The sequence below is a fragment of the Sus scrofa genome, chromosome 6 (assembly GCF_054392235.1).
Source record: "Sus scrofa isolate SSC_HxYL_T2T_F1_AM1 chromosome 6, Sscrofa_HxYL_maternal_Yorkshire_Landrace_v2.0, whole genome shotgun sequence".
Classification (NCBI taxonomy): Eukaryota; Metazoa; Chordata; class Mammalia; order Artiodactyla; family Suidae; genus Sus; species Sus scrofa.
Window position 1 is genome coordinate 10,335,980 of NC_139388.1, and position 22,874 is coordinate 10,358,853.

Sequence of the window (22,874 nt, forward strand, 5' to 3'; positions counted from 1 at the left end):
AGCTGGCAAGTGTGGATGGATCTACGTTTCACAGTGGGTCCCCCCCACTTCCTGCACCGCCCCCCGGCTCATTACTCAGTTAACTGAGATGCAATCAGAGTAACTGAAAGTTTGGAACCCTGGGGTTCAAAAGATGCACAAAAGGATTCTGGAGCTGAAACAGTATCTTTGGAATCTTCTAGGCCAGTTACTCCCAAGAGGAAGCCCAGCATTTTCAACAGTGGGAACAACGGCCAAGGCAGCCCTGAAGTGGTTTTCCCTGAAGTCGAAAGCACTCAACTGAAAGGGCTGCTTTTTGTCTCATGATCATGTCCCGCCTATGGTTTTTGGCATTAAAATGTCCATTCTTTGATAAAGTGCTGGCGACAGTCTACGGCGGCGGTGGTGGGTTTGCTTCTCATCTGGAGGTTGCAGAATAAAAGGGGTGAAGCTGCATTCGTCTCCTTTGTAAAAAAGCTCCTTTCAAACTCCACTGTACAATACGAAACCTGTGGGACAACTCATCTTGCTTAAGTGACTCACTTTACGGATAAGAAAAATGAGGCCCAGAAAGAGCACGTGCCTTGCTCCGAGACACACAACTGCGTGATTCCAGCAAACTCTGAAATGACATCTCATGGGACAAGACAGAAAGACGCCACCCCGCAAGCAGGGAGGCTGGCACTTAGTAGGTCCTCACGGAACAGGGGGACACATCGCCCAGTGATTTTCAACATATTCCTTTACAGAGTTGTAAGGGGGAGCGAGGGTGTGGGTTGCAGCTTCTGAACCGTTCGGACCCCAGATTCGGGTTCTGGTTACAGCCGCTGGAAAAACATTACCTTCCGCCTCAGGAGGAAAAATCAACATGTCCCATGTCCGGTGAGGGACATGAAAATCAAGGTTCAGAGAAGAAACGTTTCAGAAACATCATCGCGGGGCCATGCAAGCTCCTGGCGTCTGCTGAATCGCGCTGGCCTCCAAGATTGAAACTGCGCTGCGGCCAAAAATCACTGGAAAGAAGTATGAAATTGGAGAAAAGGGAACCGGAGGGGAGGATCAAAGAAGGCAGCGCTGACTTAAAAGCAATAAAAGAGCGGGGCAGAGAGTGAGAAAGAGGCTCTGCGCTCCTCAAGGGCCGGCGGGGATGCAGAAGAAAAGGAAACGAGGAAGATAAAACTGGGGGAATTTCACATCTTGGTTAAATGTTCATTAAATAATTTGTCACACTTATTAAGGCCAGATAGTCACTTTCTCCCCTCTCGGGCGCTCATTCGGGAACAAAGGCCTAACCAGACTTAAAACACTGCAAAGAAAAGAAAAGAAAAGACAGCCATGCCAAGCCCCCGCCCCACAAAACCAGGCATGTTTGCCTCTTTGTTTCCAACAAGGAAGAGGGACTCTGCTCAGAGCCAAGGGATACTGCTGGTGGCTTATAACGGGCCACTGGGAGGGTTCAGGGCAGGCGCCGTGAGGCCCGGCCATCCTGACTGCCCGTCTGGGTGCCACCCGGGCGCTTTCTCAGGCGGGGCTGGTGCTCTTACGCCTCACGTCCACGGGGACAGTCGAGCCCCCGTGACGGACATGGAGCCCTCGGTAGGAGAAAGGGCATCGCAAGCAAAGGGAAGGAAAGGAACCCCTTCCTTATCTGACAAATGATGCTCATGATGGCGATGGCAACGGTGAGACACGCGCACTGTGTGCTGAGCACGTTCTAAATGCCGGATGCTCAAGATCTTTTGTTCTCAATACAGGTCAGTGGCAGCCACGGCGGCTACTGTTTCCTGAGCTCCTCGCACATTCTTGATGCAAGATCTTGTTCAATTCTCAACACAAGCCCGTGAGGCAGGTATAACGTCCCGGTTTTACGCTGCAGTAAAGCCCAAGGGTGGCCCAACCACAAAGGGTCCGAGGAGTCTGTTTTTCAGGAGCATGCGTCCTGGCAAGAGCAAGGCAGCCAGGGAATTCAAGCCTCCCTCAGGAGCCTCCAAGTATTTAGATGAATGAAGAATATGCTGACATTTCCCTCTGAAAATCGTGTTGCCTCCCCACCCCAACACAGAAAGAGGGCCCTGCTTTTCTACTCCAAGGTTCCAATAAAGATGCATGGGGGGGGGTTGTCCTTGACAGTAACTAGAGTGGAGTCAGCTGCAGGTATTTAAAGGGTACTGGGGTGGGGGGGGTATTTTTCTAAAATACTAATTTAAAGAACAAATCAACATCTATTATCTCCTTCATTATGTTTGAAATTGTACATCTATAAATCACCCTGCAGCGGGTTCGTCAAGGGCAGAATTACCGGGCTTGGCTTTCCCGAAGGTTAGAAGAATGACACCGTTGCTTTTCCTAGTTATAATTTATAACTGTGCAACAGAACCAGCACTGCAGGCCCATCCATTAGCAGGGGAGCCGCACATCTGTTTAAACTCAGCACAGTGACCGGCTTTACACGGCCACGGGAAACGTAACCCAATCGCTTCAGAAGTTCTACAAACTCAAGCCGTTTTTTAAATGTAAAATGATGTGAAACTAAAGTTCTCCCTAAAACATCTGCTAAGCTCTTGCTACCCTAACACATGATACTCTTTCTACTGTTACCTGCCAATGCAAATATTTGGTTGCACAAAACACCCTAAGAGGCACGAGATGGTGATCAGCTTCCAATTTACATACAGATCGAAAAGAGCTGGCTTGGACCTAGGAACTTGAGCTGACAGGTCCTTTAGCAGGACCGAGAGCTTGTGTGGGGGAAAAATGGGGGGGGGGCGCGAGGATTCATTTCATGAACGTGCTTTCAAACATTTTAAAAAGGAAACACAACCGCACGACTCGATAAACGTGGCAGGGGTGGTGTGGTACATGTGACAAAGGAATTGAACGTGGCGGAGTAGCTGGTGGAGGGCCTGCCAGCTGATACTCCATTTCCTTGAGCAGCTTGGGTAGGTGCCCTGTGCTTTTTAATTGCAAAATAAGGAGGGGATCCTAACACTGTGAGCGGCTGTGAGCAATAAATGAAGACAGATGCGCTGATACATAAAGCATCATGGTGTCTGGGCTTACCTGCCAAACTGCATCTTACTTCAGTGTGTGACAACAACTGCAAATAGCCAAAACTCCCGCTGAAAATCTCTTTTATCACCAGATAATACAATAGGCCTGGTTTTGTGAATTAAGCCCCAGAGGGTAATATGTATGTATGAATACATTAGACGCACTAACATACAATATATGTTAATGCACATAGATGCAAAATGTAATTTTAGAGTATGTAAATAACAAGAAAGCTAGACTGCAGTTCCCGTCTTGGCGCAGCAGAAACGAACCTGACTAGGAACCACAAGGTTGCGGGTTCGATCCTTGGCCTCGTTGAGTGGGTTAAAGATCCAGCGTTGCTGTGAGCTGTGGTGTAGGTTGCAGATGTAGATTGGATTTGGCCTTGCTGTGGCTGTGGTGTAGTCTGGCGGCTACAGATCTGATTCAACCCCTAGCTTGGGAACCTCCATATGCCGTGGGTGCGGCTATAAAAAGCAAAAAAAAAAAAAAAATTACAATTTAAAAAAAGAAAAAATAAACCTATAACCCACATATGATGGATGTGATTTTGTAACCAGAAAGCTTCCAGCGAAATTCAGTTTAATAAGTTACAAAAAGAACCGTGTATCTTTTTCAAAACCGTATTTTAAGACAATACTATTCCAATTTGTTTTCTATTGTTTTTATCTTGTTATAAATGGGAAGGACGAGGGGAAAACACTGTTCCACCAGAATCCACATACACCTATGCTGACCTCTGGACCTCTGGAGGAAGAGGTGTCAGAGGCATGGCTCTACCAGTAGGGGTCACTGTGCTGAGAATTAATCCCTATGAGTTTCTCATTAGTGATTATTATACTGCGGGCGGCCAAAATGGAAAAATTAATTAATTTCAAAGTGATAATGCATTTACGGCAACAATTAGAAATGTATAACTGTAAAAGGGCAACATTTAAAAGACAGATTACATTTAATAAAGTTGCACAAGAACATCCAATTGTAAAATTACTGATCTGCAACAATATTCCTTAAAGAGACACTTAAAATAGCCTGACTCCATGAAGGGTGACCTAATTACTGTAACTAAAATCACCATTGTCACAGCAAGTCACAGCAAATAAAAAAGGGACGTTGATATTAGAATACTGCTGTTTAACACTTAAGGGAGCCAGCTGCAGCAGAGAAGGAAGGCAGGGCTTCTGAGCACGAGGCCAGGTTGTGTTTCTTGTTTCCTTGACCTTGTACAACAGAAAGTACATTCCAGCAACCCTCAGGTCCAAAGGAAAACACTCTGAAGTGAAATGCAGAAAGGACAACGGGTAACAGGGACACTGCATCCATGCCGAGAGTCTTCAAGAGCATTAAGATCCAACTTTTAGACGGGGTGGGGATGGGATGCAGCGACAGGGCTTAGGGCCAAAAATACGTTGCGTCAAAATGGTAGCAGTGCATGCTTCATCCACAGAATAATATCTTATCACGATGGAAACAAGGCCGAGCCATGTAAGGAAGGAGAAAACACAAGGCTGACCCTTCCAGGAAGTCCAGGCTGTCCGACCAGTAAAATACTAGATCCCAGATCTAGACTCACGCAGAGTCCTCTCCTGTATGCAGAGTCCTCCATTTTCATGGAAGAGAAGTGACTGGCCGAGAGTGTGACAAGTCCGTAATTCCCACTCCACATCTTTATGAACCTTAGTCACATGGAGATGATGTCTAAGCAACACCACCCAATACCTAAATGCATGAGGCTATCACAGATGTTACATCCAATACCGTCAATCCTCACGCCAACCGCTATCCCCATTTTGGTTAGAAGGTAACAAGCTGAGAAAGGTCAAGTGCCCTGCCCAAGCTGTTCTGATTCTCAAGGGTAAGAGCTGGGGCTTGACCATCAGGATCATAAGCAGGAGAGCTGATTGGTCCACTGCCCCAAGAAACAGCTTTCTCACACTTGCCTCCACGAGGAAGCCCCATCACATCCCTTTTGTAATACAGGCTAACAGCTCACCTCCCCTGACCTTTGGTGGAACATTCCACCACAGCCAATACAACTTAAAACAAATCACTGGGGGCGGAGCATCAGGGGGTTGGCGACATCTCCATTTTTCTCCAAGCCTTCTCAAGGGTTATCTGCTCATTTTCTCAGACCCTTCCACCCAGGGCCACAGAGACCAGTTCTTATTCTATCTGTTGCCCACGCTACTCCCAGTGGGCACTTCCCTGACTGGAGCACTGGGGACCAGGGCAGGGGGTGCCGAGGCCTCTGCCTACTGGCTGGGGAGGGGAACAAGCCATTCACGCTGGGTGTCAGGTATCTCTGGGACCTGCTCCAGGTGTGTCAGTCACTGAGCTTCTCTTGACTCCCTGGGCTTCCCGGCTGCAAGGCGACACTCCTGCCTTGGCTTCCAAGCCACACTCTGGTTTTCCACTTGGCTTAAATCCCGACCATAGTTACACCCCAAGAGCAATATTCTGTGATCACAACATGGTTGCCTGCCTGCCTTAACGTGCCGCCACATTCAAAATTCCTCCTGTGAAGGCCAAGGATCAGACCCTTAGGACTGACCTAGCTAAATGCTGACGTGTTACGGCCACGTGAAGCATCAGACAGTGATCGACCCTCTCCATCATTTTCCGTCCACGAGCCCTGGCCAACGGAGTCCAGACCACATGCTGAGATGGTCACGCCAGCCCCAGCAAAGTCCTTGTGCTCACAAACCCCTCCAGGTCTTTCCCATCACATTCCTCTGTTTCGGGAAATCCCAGAGGAAGGAACAACCGGACTCTCTGATGTTACAGAAAGGAGTTCCTCGCTCCCGGCGGTGATCACACCCAAGTGAGAAAATTCAAGACCCAGAGATTGCAAACCATACTCAATGACCGCCCCAGGGGTCTGGAAGGCGCCGGCCAGGGGGAAATGAGGAAGGATGCTCCTCTCTCCTCTCCCCCTCGCTGACCGTGAACACCCCATCCGAGCTCCAGCAGCAGCACCGGCACCCGCTCAGATCCGCTCTCCTGCTCATCACCTCTACGAAGGACCTAACGGAGAACGAACCAAAATCGTGCTCAAAGACACCCCTGGAGAAGCTACTCTTACACAGTCACGAAGAGCTAGGCAGTGGGGAAGCCTCTGAATCCTGGGACACACACGCTCTCCCGTTACCCAGGGCTCCTCCCATTTCTGCTCAACTCTAGGCGCTCAACTCCTAGACCACATGTTTTCACTGTGCATAGCGACCAGCTGGGCGAATCAGAATAAAAGATGCACCGACTGACTTTCGCTAGCTCAGAAGATTTGTGCTGCATCTGTAAACACGAAGGCCAAGGACGGTGGACAGGAGCAACTGCGGGAGCAGGTGGCAGCATGTGCCACACACTCCACAGGGTCGTCTGTCCAGAACATGGGTGTTAACAACAGGGTTTGTGATACCCCTAAAAGCCAAGTGTGCTTGAGGAAGGGGTAATTTTCAAGGTTACATGTCAAGGTTGGTGTCCACTAATAAAAAAAAAATTTTTTTTCCCAAAGCCTTGTGTTTTGGAAAATACTATACCGACCATATTGTGTAAAACGTGCTTTCTTCATTCAAATTACTTCCTACTCAAATGCTCTCATGGAAGACGTGTGTGACCAACAGCAAACACTTGACACTTACCTTAGGGAACATTTCCAAATCTAATCCTGGTCGTGTGATGTATCCACAAGGACTCACCTCTGGGAAAGTAAAAAATGCAACGCACCTCGAGCCCACAAAGGACTCTCCAGAAGAGGTTTACACCCATTCAAAGAAGAATTTAGAACATCAGACACAGACACTCAATGGAAACAAAAGAATCACATCTGCTGATAAGTCAATAGTCACAAATGCATGGTTTTCACCTACTTACACAAAACACACTTTTGAAAGCACTGTGCTTATTGGGGGGAAACAGAAAATCACACCAAAGGCAAACAACTTCTTTCCATCGAGACTTTCAGCCACAGACGTCACACAATATCGAAAAAGCACACCTTGTACCTGAGCCTCCGCAACCCTGCTGGAGAAACAGACGCAACGCGAAGGTGATGCTCTGTGTTCAAGAGCCCATTCCTGCTGCCTTTACAGGCCTGACGACGAGCTGATCAAGACCACACTCAAGACACAAGAGGCGAAAGGCACAGGAAACGCAGGTACCTGGGTTCCCGAGGACCTGTCCCACGAGGTGCACTGGAGGCGGCTGTTCACTTACCATGGACTTGGTGAAGGGTCTGGCCAAGGTGAAGAGCAGCGTGTACACCCACCAGCCGCGATGGAGGGAGGAGAACATCATGTTGCCGGGATGCACCGCGTTGGACGTGACCCCGCGCGGCGAGAGGCGGCGATGCAGCTCGTTGGAGAAGAGGATGTTGCAGAGCTTGGACCGGTTGTAAGCCAGCATGGCCCAGTAGTCGCTGTGCGACGGGGAGAGGCGGCTGAAGTCGAGCTTTCCTGAAGAGTCGTTAATATCTGTAAACCTAAAAAACAGAGAAAATGGGGTAAGATGCCGCCAGTCTCTGACTTCTGATAAAGTTTTTTTTGTTTTTAGTAGAAATCTGAGGAAACCACGCAGAGATGACTGCAAACTCTACTGGGCGAACATCCATCGAAACAAAGTCTCCTTAAAAAGAGACAATGGTGGAGTTCCCGTCGTGGCGCAGTGGTTAACGAATCCGACTAGGAACCATGAGGTTGCGGGTTCGGTCCCTGCCCTTGCTCAGTGGGTTAAGGATCTGGCGTTGCCGTGAGCTGTGGTGTAGGTTGCAGACGCGGCTCGGATCCCGCGTTGCTGTGGCTCTGGCGTAGGCTGGTGGCTACAGCTCTGATTGGACCCCTAGCCTGGGAACCTCCATATGCCGCAGGAGCGGCCCAAGAAATAGCAACAACAACAAGACAAAAGACAAAAAAAAAAAAAAAAAAAAAAAAAGAGAGACAATGGTGATTGAACACTATAAACCAGCTGAGTCCAAAGACACACTTTTAACAAAGGCCCCAACTTACAAACGGAGTGGAAACCCCACTCCAACCCCCCTCCCTGCCTCTACCACATATTTTTCAAAACCTTCAACAGGAAGTTCAAGGATAATTAAATTAAACGGAAAACCATTTTCAATGAAGGGCTGCTGCCCTTGGAAGCAGAAAGACTGCACATTCCCCACCTCTGCCGGGGCTGTCCCGGGTTGCGTGAGCCAGCGTCTGTCTCCTGTATAGTTTCATTCGAGCATCCCAGTAAATATAGATGAGTCTTACTGCCTCCAAGACTCTTTTCCAGATTAAAAATGAATGATTACAAAGGGGTTATGACCTTGGTGAGGTGCCATCAATAGTCTTCCATGTTTAAAAGATAAATGCAAACAAAGCCAAAACGAGTTCTGGCAGAGGCGGGTGTTCTTTAGTGTCCCCTCGGCGTGGACGCACACAATCCAAGGGAGTCGTTGATGGCTTCTAGTTGGGTCTGACGGAGTCGTTCAACACCAGCTGTTTGTTTCTTTCCTTTCTCTCTCTTTCTTTCTTCTCCTTTTTAAAAATAACAACACAAATAGTGCCTTCCTCCCAACCTTTCCCCCCAAAAAGGGTAAGAGCAGGAATTTTCTAGATGAAGGTCGCATCTTTGTTAGGGACTCCTCAGAGTTTGCATCATTCAGTCAACCCTGGGCATGTGCCCTGAGTTAGGAAGCGAGCGTAATGAGGGCACTTGAGATCCACGGCTGTGGGAAAGGAAAGCAGGAGGCTAAACGAAAATCATGGCATCATCTAGTTGTTCCTTAATGTGAGCAGTTAGGTGGAGCTACGACCAAGAAAGGCATCACAGGGGCAGATGAAATTCACGTTTTAATGGAAATTAAATATTCCTTCTCCAGGACTGCAGTCAGTGACATCCAATTTCTGGAGTTAAATGACACTGCCGAGCTAAAGTCATCAACAAAGCTGATGGCCAGAAATGCCAGCATGGATATGGCAACGAGACCCGGAAGCTGACTGCTGGTGCCTGCTTTCCTGTGCCCAGAGCACAGGGGGAGCCCAGACTTCTGAGCTTCATCGTCTAGAGCAGTGGAACTGAGTGGGAAATTTGAAAACTTATGGTTGACACGACCATGGCTGGGGAGGAGGGGGCGGGGACGGTAGGTGTCCCTGTGATGCCCACAAATCCTGCTCCGGGAAGACGGCCCCTCCGCTGGACAGTCATGCAGACGAAAGCCTGGGTGTGATTCCCTACACACATGCACCACGGCAACAGCCACCGAATTTCCAGAATCAAAGTACAAGCACGGACGTGAGGAACGAGTGCACTTTGGGATTGCTTTTGTTTTGTTTTCTGGGGCCCCGCCCGTGGCACGTGGAGGTTCCCAAGCAAGGGCTAGAATCAGACCTACAGCTGCCGGCCTACACCACGGCCACAGCAACGCCAGATAGGAGCCGAGTCTGCGACCTATACCACAGCCCATAGCAATGCCGGATCCCTAACCCACTGAGCTGGGCCAGGGACTAAACCTGCATCCTCACGGATACTCGTCAGATTCGTTTCGGCTGAGCCACAACAGGAACTCCTCACTCTGGGATTTTAGAGGTCTGACTCGATACTGGTGCCACCAGAGTCTGCAAAGCTGCACAACTGCCAACAGTGTGCCTGGGCGAGGATCCCGATGGAAGCGGCTTATGCGTGGACGTGCATCCACTCTGGCAACTTCCCTTTCCTGTCACCCTGCGCCAGTGCTGACACGTAAGAACACATGCCATTTGGTTCCACATTCATTTTTTTCCCTTATTGTACAGTGAAGCTGGGGCACTGAATTAAAACCTACACAAGCAGGGAAGGTACAGCATTTCTGAACGTTATTTCACCACAGTGACAAGCCGGTACAGAAAGGCCGTTGTAGAAAAAGGGACTGTTGAGTTGGGAATGCAATGATCTAAGGTGTGGGCCGTGTCCCAGAAGTTCCACCTGCTCTGAGGAGAGGAGAGCATCAAGGATGTGACGATACCTAACAGGCACAGGATGACTACCGCATCCTTCATTCGCCGGCCATTCTGCTCTCATCACCTCTCTTAGCATTTTTGTTTTGCCCAATCCAGATCAGGTGCCACTTCTTCCAAGAAGCTCTCCCTAACGAACTGTCCCACTGCTTGGGTGGCAGTGGGGGAGAGAGTGAAAGAAGCCAAAGAAAGCAGCTGGAAATCCATGTTTCCATGGCAACTACATATCCACTTTGCAGGACCCAAACCCTAACATCCCCAGCGTTCAAGGACCGACCCCCCCTCCAACATCAGCAACAAAGCAAGTCAAGCCATCTTTGTACCTTGTGCCTCTGACCTTATCACACAGATGGCACTTCATTCCCTCACTTGCTTCTAACCCTGGAATGTGACCTCATGGGAGGTGGACAGCGAGCTCCTTGTATGCTGCCTAGCACGACACGTAGCAGGGTCCGACATGTAGCAGGTACTAAATCAGGATTAAAGAACTGAAATCCGACGGAGCGCTTGGAATTCCAAACTAAGGGCCAAGTTTCCCTTATGACGAAAAGCTCTGTTTCGAGGTTGGCTCAAAAGGCAAAATTTACCATCAGATTCAGTTGCGTTGTGTTCTTCACGAATATGTGCATGGGGCACTTACTAATGTTTAGAATGATTTCTCTCCTTTGTTTTTTTGGGGGGTGGGTGTGGGGAGAGCTGGGATCAAACCCGCACCCCAGCAGCAACCTGAACCCGAGCAATGACAACACCAGTTCCTAACCCAGTGAGCCGCCAGGGAAGTCACCCTGCTAAGTTTTTAAGAACAATGCAAAAGTATCTCATGCCTGGGAACACCGGGTCGATTCAACTCCTAAGAGCAGGTGTTCATGCCTCGTCCCAAACCCAGAAACAAGGGGGGGGGGGGGAATCCACCAAGATGAGAAATTCAATGGAACCGAGTTGCAGGAAGGTTTTGAGATGGAGAAGCAGAGCTACACACAGGAGGTCCGCCCTCTGCAAGCAGCCCTCCCCGATAAGCAGACCCCTGAAGTCCTGGCCTGCTGATCTCCTGGGCGGCAAACTCATTTTTAAAGCCTGATTAGCTTATATTGACAGTCTTCCAGGAAGGGAGGGGGAAGGCTCTTTGATTCCTCTGAGCCAGGGCAGGGCGGGCCTCCTGAAAAACAACAGTGTTCACCTCCCTGTTCAAGAGGCAGCAAAGCAACTCTGCAAAGGCTGCCTACTCTGTTTTCAAGCTGAAAAACGGACAAAGCCAAACAATAACATCTTAATAAAGTTATCCCCCTACTGTGACCCTAAAATGTTAACATTTGCTCTCTGGACACTACCATTGGCTCTCGGGGGGGGAACTCTAGCTTGCGTGTATGTCTCTGTACACTGCTCCTTTTTTTTTTTTTAAACTGAGGATTTTTAAATTTCCAAACTAAAATAATTAGGATTCTGTGGAGACAGAAGCTAGTATGTTCAAAGAGGAAGACTGAATTTGCATCAAACGCTCTGTGTGTGTGTGTGTGACTGGTGTGTGGTTGTGCGTGTGACTGTGCGTGTAGCAACTTGGCACCCAACACAGCTGCAGCCATTTAGAGCTGCTCGGCGAGCACTCCGCTCTTTTCATTCTATTTTAATTGTTATCTGAGAATTTTTTCACAGCGAGGAAGTCCTCATTTTAATATGATGGATTTTAGGTCTGCAGAAACTCAATTCTCTTGCTCAGACTCGAGATAAGTAACTGAAACACAGTGAAGATACAGAGAGGCTAATGCATATTTTGCCTCGGGGCGGTCTGGTGTAATATTTTCTGCAAACACAGGACTTTATTTTTCCCCTAACAGGGGGTCTTGACTCCCAGGAAGAGATTCCGCCAAGGTTTATGGAGGTAATTAGCTAGCAGCCCTTCTGTTTGACAGCCTGGTTCAGGGCTCTGGGTGCTTGAGCAGTTGAGTGAGTGTTTTCCCCGGATTGGTGTTGCCTCGCAGGGGCGGTACCGTGTCGTAACAAACCAGCCTGGGGGAATTAGCAGCGTGTAAAGACACCCCGGGAAGATGATGGTAAATGACCAGCCGAAAGCAGACCACCAGTGCCCAAGCCTGGACAGGAGCAGGCCTGGGAACGTGCAGTTCAGGACGGCCTTCCTTAGCTAGAAACTGAAGCGGGTCTCATTGGAGACACCAAGGCGCACCCACCTTCCAACCCATCTTGTCAGTGAAACTAAGGCAACTAAAACACAGTGAAGATACAGATACCCGGGAGCTGCACCCACTGAAGGAGAGGACCAAGACGGTACCGGAAATACCACCTGAGACACAGATTCAAAGGGAAGCAAGCAGCGGACAGTCTCCCATTAAACACCAGCGCAGTTAAGCAGACCCCGTGGTGCCCTCCACATCTGGCAAACGACTGGGGCTGGCAGATTTACTTCTGGCACCCCCTCTCCTGCCCCTGCCCCCACGGCGGCCGCCCTCACGGGTGAGCAGGGCCACTCCACTTGCTTTCGGGAACCCGGTGTGATGGGCAAAGATAAGGACGTCCAGATTTTCGTTACCACCTCCTTATGAGATGTTTCCTGTCTCTGAACGCGGGGGAGGGTTATTACCGGCGTTTGCCTTTCATTTCAGCCGTCATAAATTTCAAACGGTCCAAGTCCATCTATCTGTGGTGTGTCACTTAGACCATAAGCCCCTGTGTGTGGGAGTGATAAAGGGTTCAGGCTAACCCTTGGCTGGTCCCTCTCCTCCAAGTCCCAGGGGTTCCGTTTTCTGGAAGCATGATTAAAAAAATAAGCTTCATTCTGGGTCACTAAAACATCTCGGGACTTAGGATGGAGACGAGGGAGAGAAAAACCAGGTCCACGCACATTATTTTTCTCCCGCCACTTTGCTGCGACTGAAAGCTTCCCACCACATCAGGAAAATCTCCCCAACAGGTATTAAATCTGGCCCCACCCGGCAAGCCCTTTATCTTCTCCCAGTACTTCTCTTCAGAGAAACAGTTGTTTATCCAACTCTCGAAACAAATATGCTGAAACTATGAGGAAATTTTCAAACGCCTCGCAGTCAACGGAATATTCTCCGAATAGTAATAGAAAAGAAGTGCCATCTGAGGTTTTAATTGAAATTTTAACCAAAAGAGGCATGGCCAGATTTCTAATATGTTCTAACTACAGTACTTCCCTTTCTACAATTACACAGCTAATGTCTGCATTGAATTCCCTAATTTCTCATTATAAAACAATTGGATTTCATCTCGCAGCCTTTAATTGCATTGTTTCTCCTGCAAGAATAACTGCACATTCTTCTTGGGGAGATGGTGAAGTTGTTGAATGACAAATCAATAAAGGTCAGGCATTCAGATTTAATCAATTATTATTCCATCTCAAAGCAAAATCAATGAGGGGCTTGAAGTATGGTTATAAAAACAATCTTCTTGGCTGTCGACACTACCCCCCACCACAAAAAGAGACCTCGATAAATTCCGTAAGCCAGGTCGGGCACACCCTTTCTGGAGCAGGACTAATGAAAATTATTTTCCCCAAAAGGAGCCTTGGGGGTCCATTAAGTGGTGGCAGGAAAGGGGCGTGTGAACACAACACCACATTCTAACCCACCTATGTGACTCCGAGGAGACCACCACGACCCGGGCTGGGGCTGAGCGGCACAGGACGTCCTGGAGGAGCTGGACCAGGTAGAAGTGCCCCAGGTGGTTGACCTGGAAGGTGGTCTCCAGGCCATCCTTCGTGAGGCTCCAGGGAAGAGCAAAAACCGCTGCGTTGCACACAAGCACGTGAAGCAACCTGCAAAAGAAAACATCCCACACTGAGCGATATAAACATTCCAAAGCCTAGGATACGGCAGGCTCCCCCAGGCATGACCGACTCCTCACGACCTCAAGATTCTGGGAAGCTGCAAACAGGGTGGCCCAGGGGCTCGCATCTGAGACCATTCTACCGGGATGGGCCTGGACTCTGGGTGGGCAATTCTGCCAGGCCGCCAGGGATCAGGAGGTCCCTCAGATGGAGGACTGTGAGGGCTAGAACTGGGACCATACTGGGCAAAGTGGGATCAGCTGGTCCCCATGACTGGACCCCAGGTTCCACCACCTAACTGAATCTGTGCTTCCTTAATTAATTCATCCCATTCTCAGCTCCATCGTCTATAAAATCAAAACAGTTCTTAAAGTGACGTCTCAGGAAAAAAGCAGGCAATGCCAACACGAGAGGCAGCACTTACTAGATGCTAAGGAAAACCTATTAAGGCGGAAGCGCTCTGAGTACAGAGAGCTGCACACAGTGTTTGTACATATTCCTTGTAGACGTCAAATTAAATCTACATTTCGAAATGAGCTTCCGGATAGGTAAGTGGAGGTCTGTTAGATTTTCTTCCTCTTTTGCATGTATTTAATTTGTTTCATAATGAAATTAAAAAAAGAGTAAGCCTTTCATGTCCATCAAAATCCTAAATCCTAAAAAAGAAATTGTACTTGGAGGAAATCCTCCTAAGGTGCTAATAAGAACTGAATAAATAAATAGATTCAAGGATACCTACAATGTTTGTAATTGCAACATAAAAGCAACAAATTAGAAGTAAATTAAACATGCAATTGGAGAATCACTAAATGAATTGGAATACACGTTTATAACAGAATACCATGCACCCATTAAAATAATAAAAATAATAAAAGTAACACGTTCATGTTAAAAAACAAAATATACAAAAGATACAATATCTCTTTCTCACACACATAATGATGAGGAAGCACATACACAACAATGTTAACAGTAGCTATCTCTAAGGGTGAGAGAACTCAAAGTGTCTTAAATTGTTCTTCTTTCTGAGTTTATTTGTATTTCTTCATTTTTCCATAATTAACATGACCTGTCTTTACAATAAGAAAAAAATGCCATTAAATAAATGCTTTGTAGGAAAAAAAAAAAAAAAAGGCATTTCAGGAATTTAAGCTAACACATGAAACAAATAAAAGAGACAGAGTGAGGTTTTACAAGGGCACTGAACTGAGAGTTCAGAGATGGGCATTTTGCCCCAGTTTGAAGCAAATCACCAAAATTTCTGAGTTTCTGATTCCTGCCCGTAAAATACAGGGCTGGAAACCAAAGGTGCATAGTTTCCTCCCAGAGCTCTTATACGGTATGGAATGTGTAATACAGGAAATTAAATACTTCCCACCTTTCATTTTAAAAAATTCAGTATTCTTTTCATACAAACTTCTCATAGACCTATCACTATTGCAACAGTCTGATTTTGCTCCACCCTCATGGAAGACTGCAGCTAAAGAGCTTTGAGTTTTTGGGAAACAAACACTGGTGTACAACAAAGACAAGTCTACCCGAAAGCGAAAATAAGCTGTTATCTAAAGAAAAAAAAAGAAAGGATGGCAGATAGACACAATGCTATAAAGAACTCAGATGTTCACTATGTAAGTAGCGTGTACGAATCAATAATAACACATACGCACACAGGAATACTGACAATGACATTTTAAAATGTATAAAACTAAATTACAAGACAATCAGCACAAGAGTCAACATGTTCAACTCTACTAGTAGCAAAAATTAACATGCTCCTGTTTACTACAGGATCTACTCAACAGTCCGTAACATCCATGGAAATATTTGTATGTATGACTGATTCACGTTGCTGAACACCTGAAACTAATACAACAGTGTAAGTCAATTAATGTCAATAAAATTAAACTTTAAAACATGAGATACTCACTATTAAATAAGCAGATTTATTTAGATGATTTTTTATTATATCACACAAAGCTGGTAAGACTATATTTTTCCACACCCTGGATATTAAGTTGAAAATATGCATCAGCAGAAAGGCATGGAAGGATGTCCCCTCTTAGTCTCCAGGAGAAACCCCACAGATGGCCTGATTTCAGACTTGCAGCCTCCAGACTAGGATCTTATAAATTTCTGTTGTTGTAAGCCGCCAAATTTGTGGCAGTTGTCACAGCAGCCTTATCAATCTAACACCATCTCCAAGATTCATTCCTAATTCTCAAAAATTATATACACGTTTAAGTGTTAGAATGAGTACTAGTTACATATAAATGACGTCAAATTATAAAATTGTATATCAACTAGAGGCAATTCAAAATCCAACAGCAGCACTTCCGGGGTGGCTCAGCACTAACGAACCCAACCGGTATCCATGAGGAGTTGGGTTTCATCCCTGTCCTCACTCAATGGGTCAAGGATCCAGTGCGACCGTGAGCTGTGCTGTAGGTTGCAGATGTGGCTCAGGTCCTGCGTTGCTGTGGCTGTGGCGTAGACTGGCAACTACAGCTCTGATACCACCGCTACCCTTGGAACTTCCACATGCCATGGGTGCAGCCCTAAAAAGACCAAAAAAAAAATAAAATAAAATAAAATCCAACAGTGGAAGAACAGATACATCAGCAGTGATCAAGTCATAGGTTCCCACATTTTCCCAAATTAATTCAAAGAGCAGGAAATTAAATGTTATATGTGTGATTTATATCCCTTCTCCACCCAAAAATATTTTTATATGTACCATCAGCAAGATGGAAAGTGCATTAGAATGTGAGGTCTGGAGGTACAGGATATCTTGGTTTTTGTCATTTTCTAGATTTTCCACAATAAGCATGAATCAATTTCTTTAAAAATTATTGGGAAGTGATTCACCTACCATTCAAGTTACCATCTGGAAAGTGTGCGATTCGGTGGTTTTTAGTATACTCACAACTGTGCCAGCAGAGCAGCGTCGCATTCTAATTTTACTACCTTTCCACATCCCGCCAAGAAACCTCATGTCCATCAATAGTCACGAACCACTCCCATCCCCAGGCCACGGTTTATCTGCTTTCTAGCTGACACACTTGCCTCTTGTGGACAGTTCATGCCAATGGAATCCTAGCACATGCGGGCTTCTGCGACTGACTCTTGTCACTCCGCATCAACTTTCCACAGCTCATCCACCCTCGCAGGTACCAGTAGCTGATCGTCTTCTGAAGTCAAAAACTATTCCACTGGATGAAAATATCACTCTTCCTTTAACCATTTGCCAGGTGATAGGCATTTTGGTTTTTTCTCACTTTGGGGCTATGATGAACATTGCTGCTACAAAGGGTTGTTGACAAGTTTTGTGAAGACACGTTTCTCTTAAGGATGTATCTACAAGGGAAAGTGCCGCATCATACGGTTATTTCTGCGTTTTGGAGTTGTGCCTCGGCCGGCTAGGAAGCCAACGTTGTCTCTGTGAGGATGTAGGTTTGACCCCCGGCACTGCTCAGTGGGTTAAGGAGCCAGCGTTGCCACAAGCTGCCGCACAGGTTGCAGACACGGCTCAGATCCGGCTGTGGTGTAGGCCAGCAGCTGCAGCTCTGATTCGACCCCAGCCTGGGAACCTTCATATGCTGCAGGTGCAGCCATAAAAAAAACCAAAAAATTCTATGTTTAACATTTTGAGGGACTGCCAGACTGTTTTCCAAGTGTGGGTGCACCATTTTACATTCTAAACAGCAATCTATTATGATTCTAATTTCTCCATATCCTTCCCATTATTTGTCATTTTCTGTCTTTTTTTAAAAATTGTATCCACTCTAGTTGAGTGCAAGGGGTGTCTCATTGTGATTTTTATTTGCATTTCCCTAATGACTAATGATGTTGAGCATCTTCTTATGTATTTATTGCCAACTTGTGTCTCTTTTTTGGAGAGACATCTCTCATGCAATTAGATGCTGCGTCAAGTTTTAATGGTAATTGTCTTGCTTATTACTGAAATATAAAGTTCTTTGTATATTTTGGGTACAAATCCACTCTGAGATATACAATTTCCAAGTACCTCCCGCCTTCTCTAGCTTGTCTTTCCACTCTCCTGATGGGATCATATGGGATTCAGGCGATGGGATGTCTTCCTAGTCACGTACATTTTTAACTTCCTTCCACAACAGGTCATAGCTTCTACAATATGAGTTTATCACATCTTTTGTTACAATTATTCCTAAGTATTTTATTCTTTCTGATGCTACTGCAATTAGAACGGATTTCTTAATTTCATTTAGGGATTATTCATTACTAGTGTACAGAAAGAAATACAATTGATTTTGGCATACTGACCTTTTTTCCTGCAACCTTGGTGAACTCACCTCTTAGTTTTAATAACTTTAAGGTGAATTTCTTAGGATTTTCTGCATCTCAGATCATTTCATCCGCCAATGATAGTTTTACCTCTTCCTTCCTGAATATATGTATGTATGTGTATATATATGTGGCCTAATGACCTTAGCTAGAACTTCCAGCACACTATTAAATGGAAGTGGTGAGGGCGCTAATACCTTGTCCTGTTTCCTGATTATAAGGGAAGAACATTCCATCTTTTAGCATTGAGTACGAGGTTAGCTGTGGGGATTTTCTAGGTGCCCTTCATCAGGCTGAGGAAATGCCCTTCTAAACAAAGTTTGTTGTGTGTTCCCATCATGAAAGGATGTTGGGCTTTTCCATATGTTTTCCTGCATTTACTGATGTGATCTTTTATTCCTGATATGGCATATTACACTGACTGATATTCAAATGTTAAACCAACCTTGAATTCCTTATATAATCGCACGTAGCCATGGTGTAAGTGCCAAATTCCCATCCTTTTTATATATTGCTCCATTTGCTTTTTTTTTCTTTTTTTTTTTTTTTTTTTTTTGGCCATGCCCACAGCATTTGAAATTCCTGGGACAGGGATCAACCCTAAGCCAGAGGAGTAAGCAGAGGCATAGCAGTGACAATGCCAGATCCTCAACCCTCTGATACATACTCCATACATACTGCTACATTTGGTTTGCTAATATTTTATCAAAGGTTTTTGCCTCTACATTTACAAGTGATACTGGTCTGCAGATTTCTTTCCTTGCAAAGTCTTTATCTGCGTTTGGGATCAGGACAATATTGGTCTCACGGAATCAGCTGAGAAGTACACCCTTTTCTATTCTGTGGAAGCCTTTTCAAAGAACTGATATTAATTTTTCTTTAAATGCTAGGTAGAAAGCATGAGTTAATGTTATAACTGGGAAAAGAGAATTAAACCACTGTTGTTGTTGTTTTTTTTACCAAAAATTTTTCACATCAATCTCATTATCACTGGGCAATGGAAGTCTCCGTGGACACTGTCATTCTTTCTGGTTTCTGATCTATTTCCAATTCATCTCCTACCTAAAACCTAAAAGTGGTGATGTAGTTGGGGTCAGTTCTGTTTGGTTGGGAATCATCTGTTTTCCAAATACGGTGCCCACTATAACTGTCAACGAAGGGCCTCTCAACAGCCCAATTACTCTCTGAAGAGGTGAGTGAAATTGCTGAGACACATCTGGAATACCTACAACATTCATCAGACTGTATTTCAGTTCAAAGCAGAACTTACTCATTTGTAGCCAGGATAATCCATGTTTTGTAGTGAGGCCAGGACCAGTGCAAAAAATCTTGGGAGAAGGAGGGGGAAAGGGGGAAAGTGAATATATGACTTAGGTTGCATCTCAAATATCCGGTCTACTATTTTCAGAGTGGTTAATACTTTTTTCTTTTGTTGAGTATTAAATATGGCCTAAGCTCTTATTAAGAGCTTTGTGTCCATAAGAATCCTAGCTGACATGTACTATTCTCTCTCTCTTTTTTTTTTTTTTTCTTTTTAAGGTTGAACCTGCAACTGCCAGCCTGGGCCACAGCCACGGCAACACTGGACCCAAGCCATGCCACAGCTTGCAGCAACGCTGGATCCTTAACCCAGTGAGTGGGGCCAGGGGGGTGGATCCTGCATCCTCATGGAGACAAGGTCGGGTTCTTAAACTGCTGACCCACAACGGGAACTCCGATTATCTCCATTTTACAGACAGGAAAAACAGGCAATTAGAGGCACATTTCCTACGGTCAGAGTAAGTTTTAGAGACACGTAAAATAAAAAAGCAAATAAATAAGAACAAAAAATAACAAAAAGATCATCTGACTTCAAAGAGAATACACAATCCCTCCTTCTTAGATAAAACCCCTAGAATGGCCACAATCAAGGGCTGAGAGAAATTCTCCCTCAGCCACGTTCTTTTTTTTTTGTCTTTTTTTTTGTCTTTTTTTGTTGTTGTTGTTGTTGCTATTTCTTGGGCCGCTCCCTCGGCATATGGAGGTTCCCAGGCTAGGGGTCGAATCAGAGCTGTAGCCACCGGCCTACGCCAGAGCCACAGCAACGAGGGATCCGAGCCGCGTCTGCAACCTACACCACAGCTCATGGCAACGCCGGATCGTTAACCCACTGAGCAAGGGCAGGGACCCGCAACCTCATGGTTCCTAGTCGGATTCGTTAACCACTGCGCCACGACGGGAACTCCTCAGCCACGTTCTTAAACATACCTGTAAACAGAGAACAGCAGCCCACACCCCACCGAATGCCGTCCTGAGCACATCCCTAGCATCATGCATGGCACCTGGCAGATTCAGTGGGCATTATTCTCTTTGTCTCTATACCTTCCCCTTTTACCCACAAGGGAAAACAAAATTCTCCCAAGTGGATTTTGTGCCGTGGGCCCTTATCTTTAAAACAGGCTGAGCATTTGTAACGTGGGCACCTTCCCTCTCAGTAACAACTCCTCCTTGTAGCTGCCTCCCTCTTCGCAGGCACATTGTCTCAAGAAAATGCAATCTGCACGAAGCCAAGAAGCTTGTTACCAAAGACCTTGGCCTGGAGGCAGGAACCCACAGAGGACCTGAGAAACCCGCTCCTCTTTCCCCAAATTGTAATCCCCTTCATTACTGTTAATTGCACAACACCAGAGGCAAAACATGGACCGTGTACCTAAAACTTGTTACCTCTGTTAATTAAAAACAGGCTTATGGAATATGAAACTATAAAGTGCTAGACTTTTTTTTTTTAATTGTAAAGACACTTAATTGGCTTGTACAAAAGGAAAAGAATTCCTTTCACCTCACTTTAATGAGGTTATTATTATTCAAATGGCACATTTTGCTCACTTTTGACTAAAAGCCACTGCAATTCAAAAGGCTCCAAGATGATGAATATTTACAGACTGTCAAAAGCAAAGTTCAAACTATAAAGACGGAAGGGAAACAAAAATAGTATCATGCCAATTGCAAAGTGCATGCTATTAGTCAGCATTTTCACAGACTGCCTTTTCTTCCTCTTTGATGGATCCTGATCAGAAAGGGATGAGGGGGGATGGAAAGGTGGTCTTCCGTGTGTACAGAAGCGAAGATCCGAGTGGCGAGGGCGTGCTTGCTCCAGGAGGCTCTGACACCCCCACGGAGAAAGGCCTCGGACTTCTCTGCCGAGTGGACCCGAGGCTGGGGATGACGGTGGAACAGAGCGACACTACCTGCTACTCTCCAGAGAACAACTGTTCCATGGTAAGGAGGGTGGCGTTTCAAGAGTGACAATGGACTTAGCCTCATGGCCAAAGGAGACCTACGTGACAGTTCCTACTAGAACGATCAATGACTGGTGGTAACGCGGGGAAAGGGGTCCAAGCCCAAAGATGGTCACTCACTGTCTTCAGAGAGCTCATCTCCAAGTTTTTGTCCCACTGTCCTCTGTTTTTCCTTTTTCTTTTTCTTATTTAGTATCAGTAACATAAAACCTTATTTGGTTTCGGACGCACAGTCCGCAGGGGTGCCGTCCACTGACAATCTCCTCTCTGGCCTCTTCAATCTCTCCCCTTCCACTGGCTCATTCTTGCTGCCTACCAAGCGTGTCCTATTTTTCTGACCAACAGTTAGGAGAAAATTACAAGCGTGGATAAGACAACGTGGAAGAAAAGCAGACAGACAGGACAGAGGACTGGAAAGAGAAAGACATGGATGCTGGACATCGGGACTCTTCCACGTGGCACGAAGCCTCTCTCTTCACATTTATAGACCATGGTTTTGAAATATCCGCCTCCCACTCATCATCTCTTTCCTCGCCCCAAACTCACTTATCAGCAAGCTGAGTGAATTCTGCCCCTGAGTCTCTCAAAGCCGCCTGGCAAGCAGTGGCTTCCCAATGTCTTTATCCAACCAGCCCCCTTTGGCTGAAACTAGACTCCTTTGCCCCAGAGGACCCGGCTCCTCCCTGATTCCTGGCCCTCTTTGCTATCTTGGCTTCTGAGATACAGTCCCCTCCTGGACCTCCTCCTAATGCCACCACTTCCTCAAGCTTCTGTCTCCTCCAGCTCCTCCTCTTCTACTCAGAATCCCACTTCCAAGCTCCTTTGATTCAGTCTAACATCACTCCCCAGAGCAATGCCATCCAGCCCGGTGCTCCCAACAAGAACTCCAGGAAGGCCAACTTCAGAACAGCCCCCACATCCCTCCCGCGTTCAGGAATCCCATCGCTTCCTGCCGCAAACCTGAACTCATCATCGGCTCTCCCCGGGCTTCCTCCCACCCCCGACGTCCTTGTTTTTGCAATGGGTGATACCCTCCAGCTGGTCACCTGTGATAAACACGTAGGGAAACACCTGCTACCTCATCTTCTCCCACCATCTCTATGGCTATTCGGTGCCAGTATCTCTCATCCCTACAGGCCCCTACGTTTCCAATGGAGTGAGTTGTGCAAGGTCCTGTCAAGATCATCTACAGGTCCCACAATCTCCAATCTCCGCTGCCAAGGGCATGGATCTCTCCAGAAAAGCATCCCTGACTGACACAGCTGCAGAGCCGTGTCCCAGGCCCAATGCTCCTCCAACCAGGAGAACTCCTCCATGGCTCCCCGTGGGGTTGGGCAGAAGCTAGTCTAGGAGTGACTCAGAGCTGGGTCCCTCATCCTTCTTCTGAAAGCACAGCCCCCGGTGATCATTTGAACAAACATCCTGGCCCCAGGCTGGGTCTCCGGGGAACTCACGCTAAGATAACTAGTG

The 22,874-nt window shown here is 46.5% G+C and overlaps 1 protein-coding gene across 17 annotated transcripts in view; it reads right to left on the reverse strand.

The window, feature by feature from the left end:
- The window catches only part of WWOX (WW domain containing oxidoreductase), a 969,209-nt gene that overhangs the window by 670,185 nt on the left and 276,150 nt on the right, over window positions 1-22,874 (reverse strand). For all 17 annotated transcript variants that reach the window (XR_014805385.1, XR_014805386.1, XM_021097054.2 and 14 more), the window contains 2 exons: window positions 13,609-13,794; window positions 7,243-7,507 (listed from right to left, as the gene is read on the reverse strand). Coding sequence is in view for 15 of the 17 variants with exons in the window: in XM_021097054.2 (XP_020952713.2) it covers window positions 7,243-7,507; window positions 13,609-13,794 (451 nt within the window). In the remaining 2 variants the exon portion in view is untranslated. The remainder of the gene's footprint in view (window positions 1-7,242; window positions 7,508-13,608; window positions 13,795-22,874) is intronic.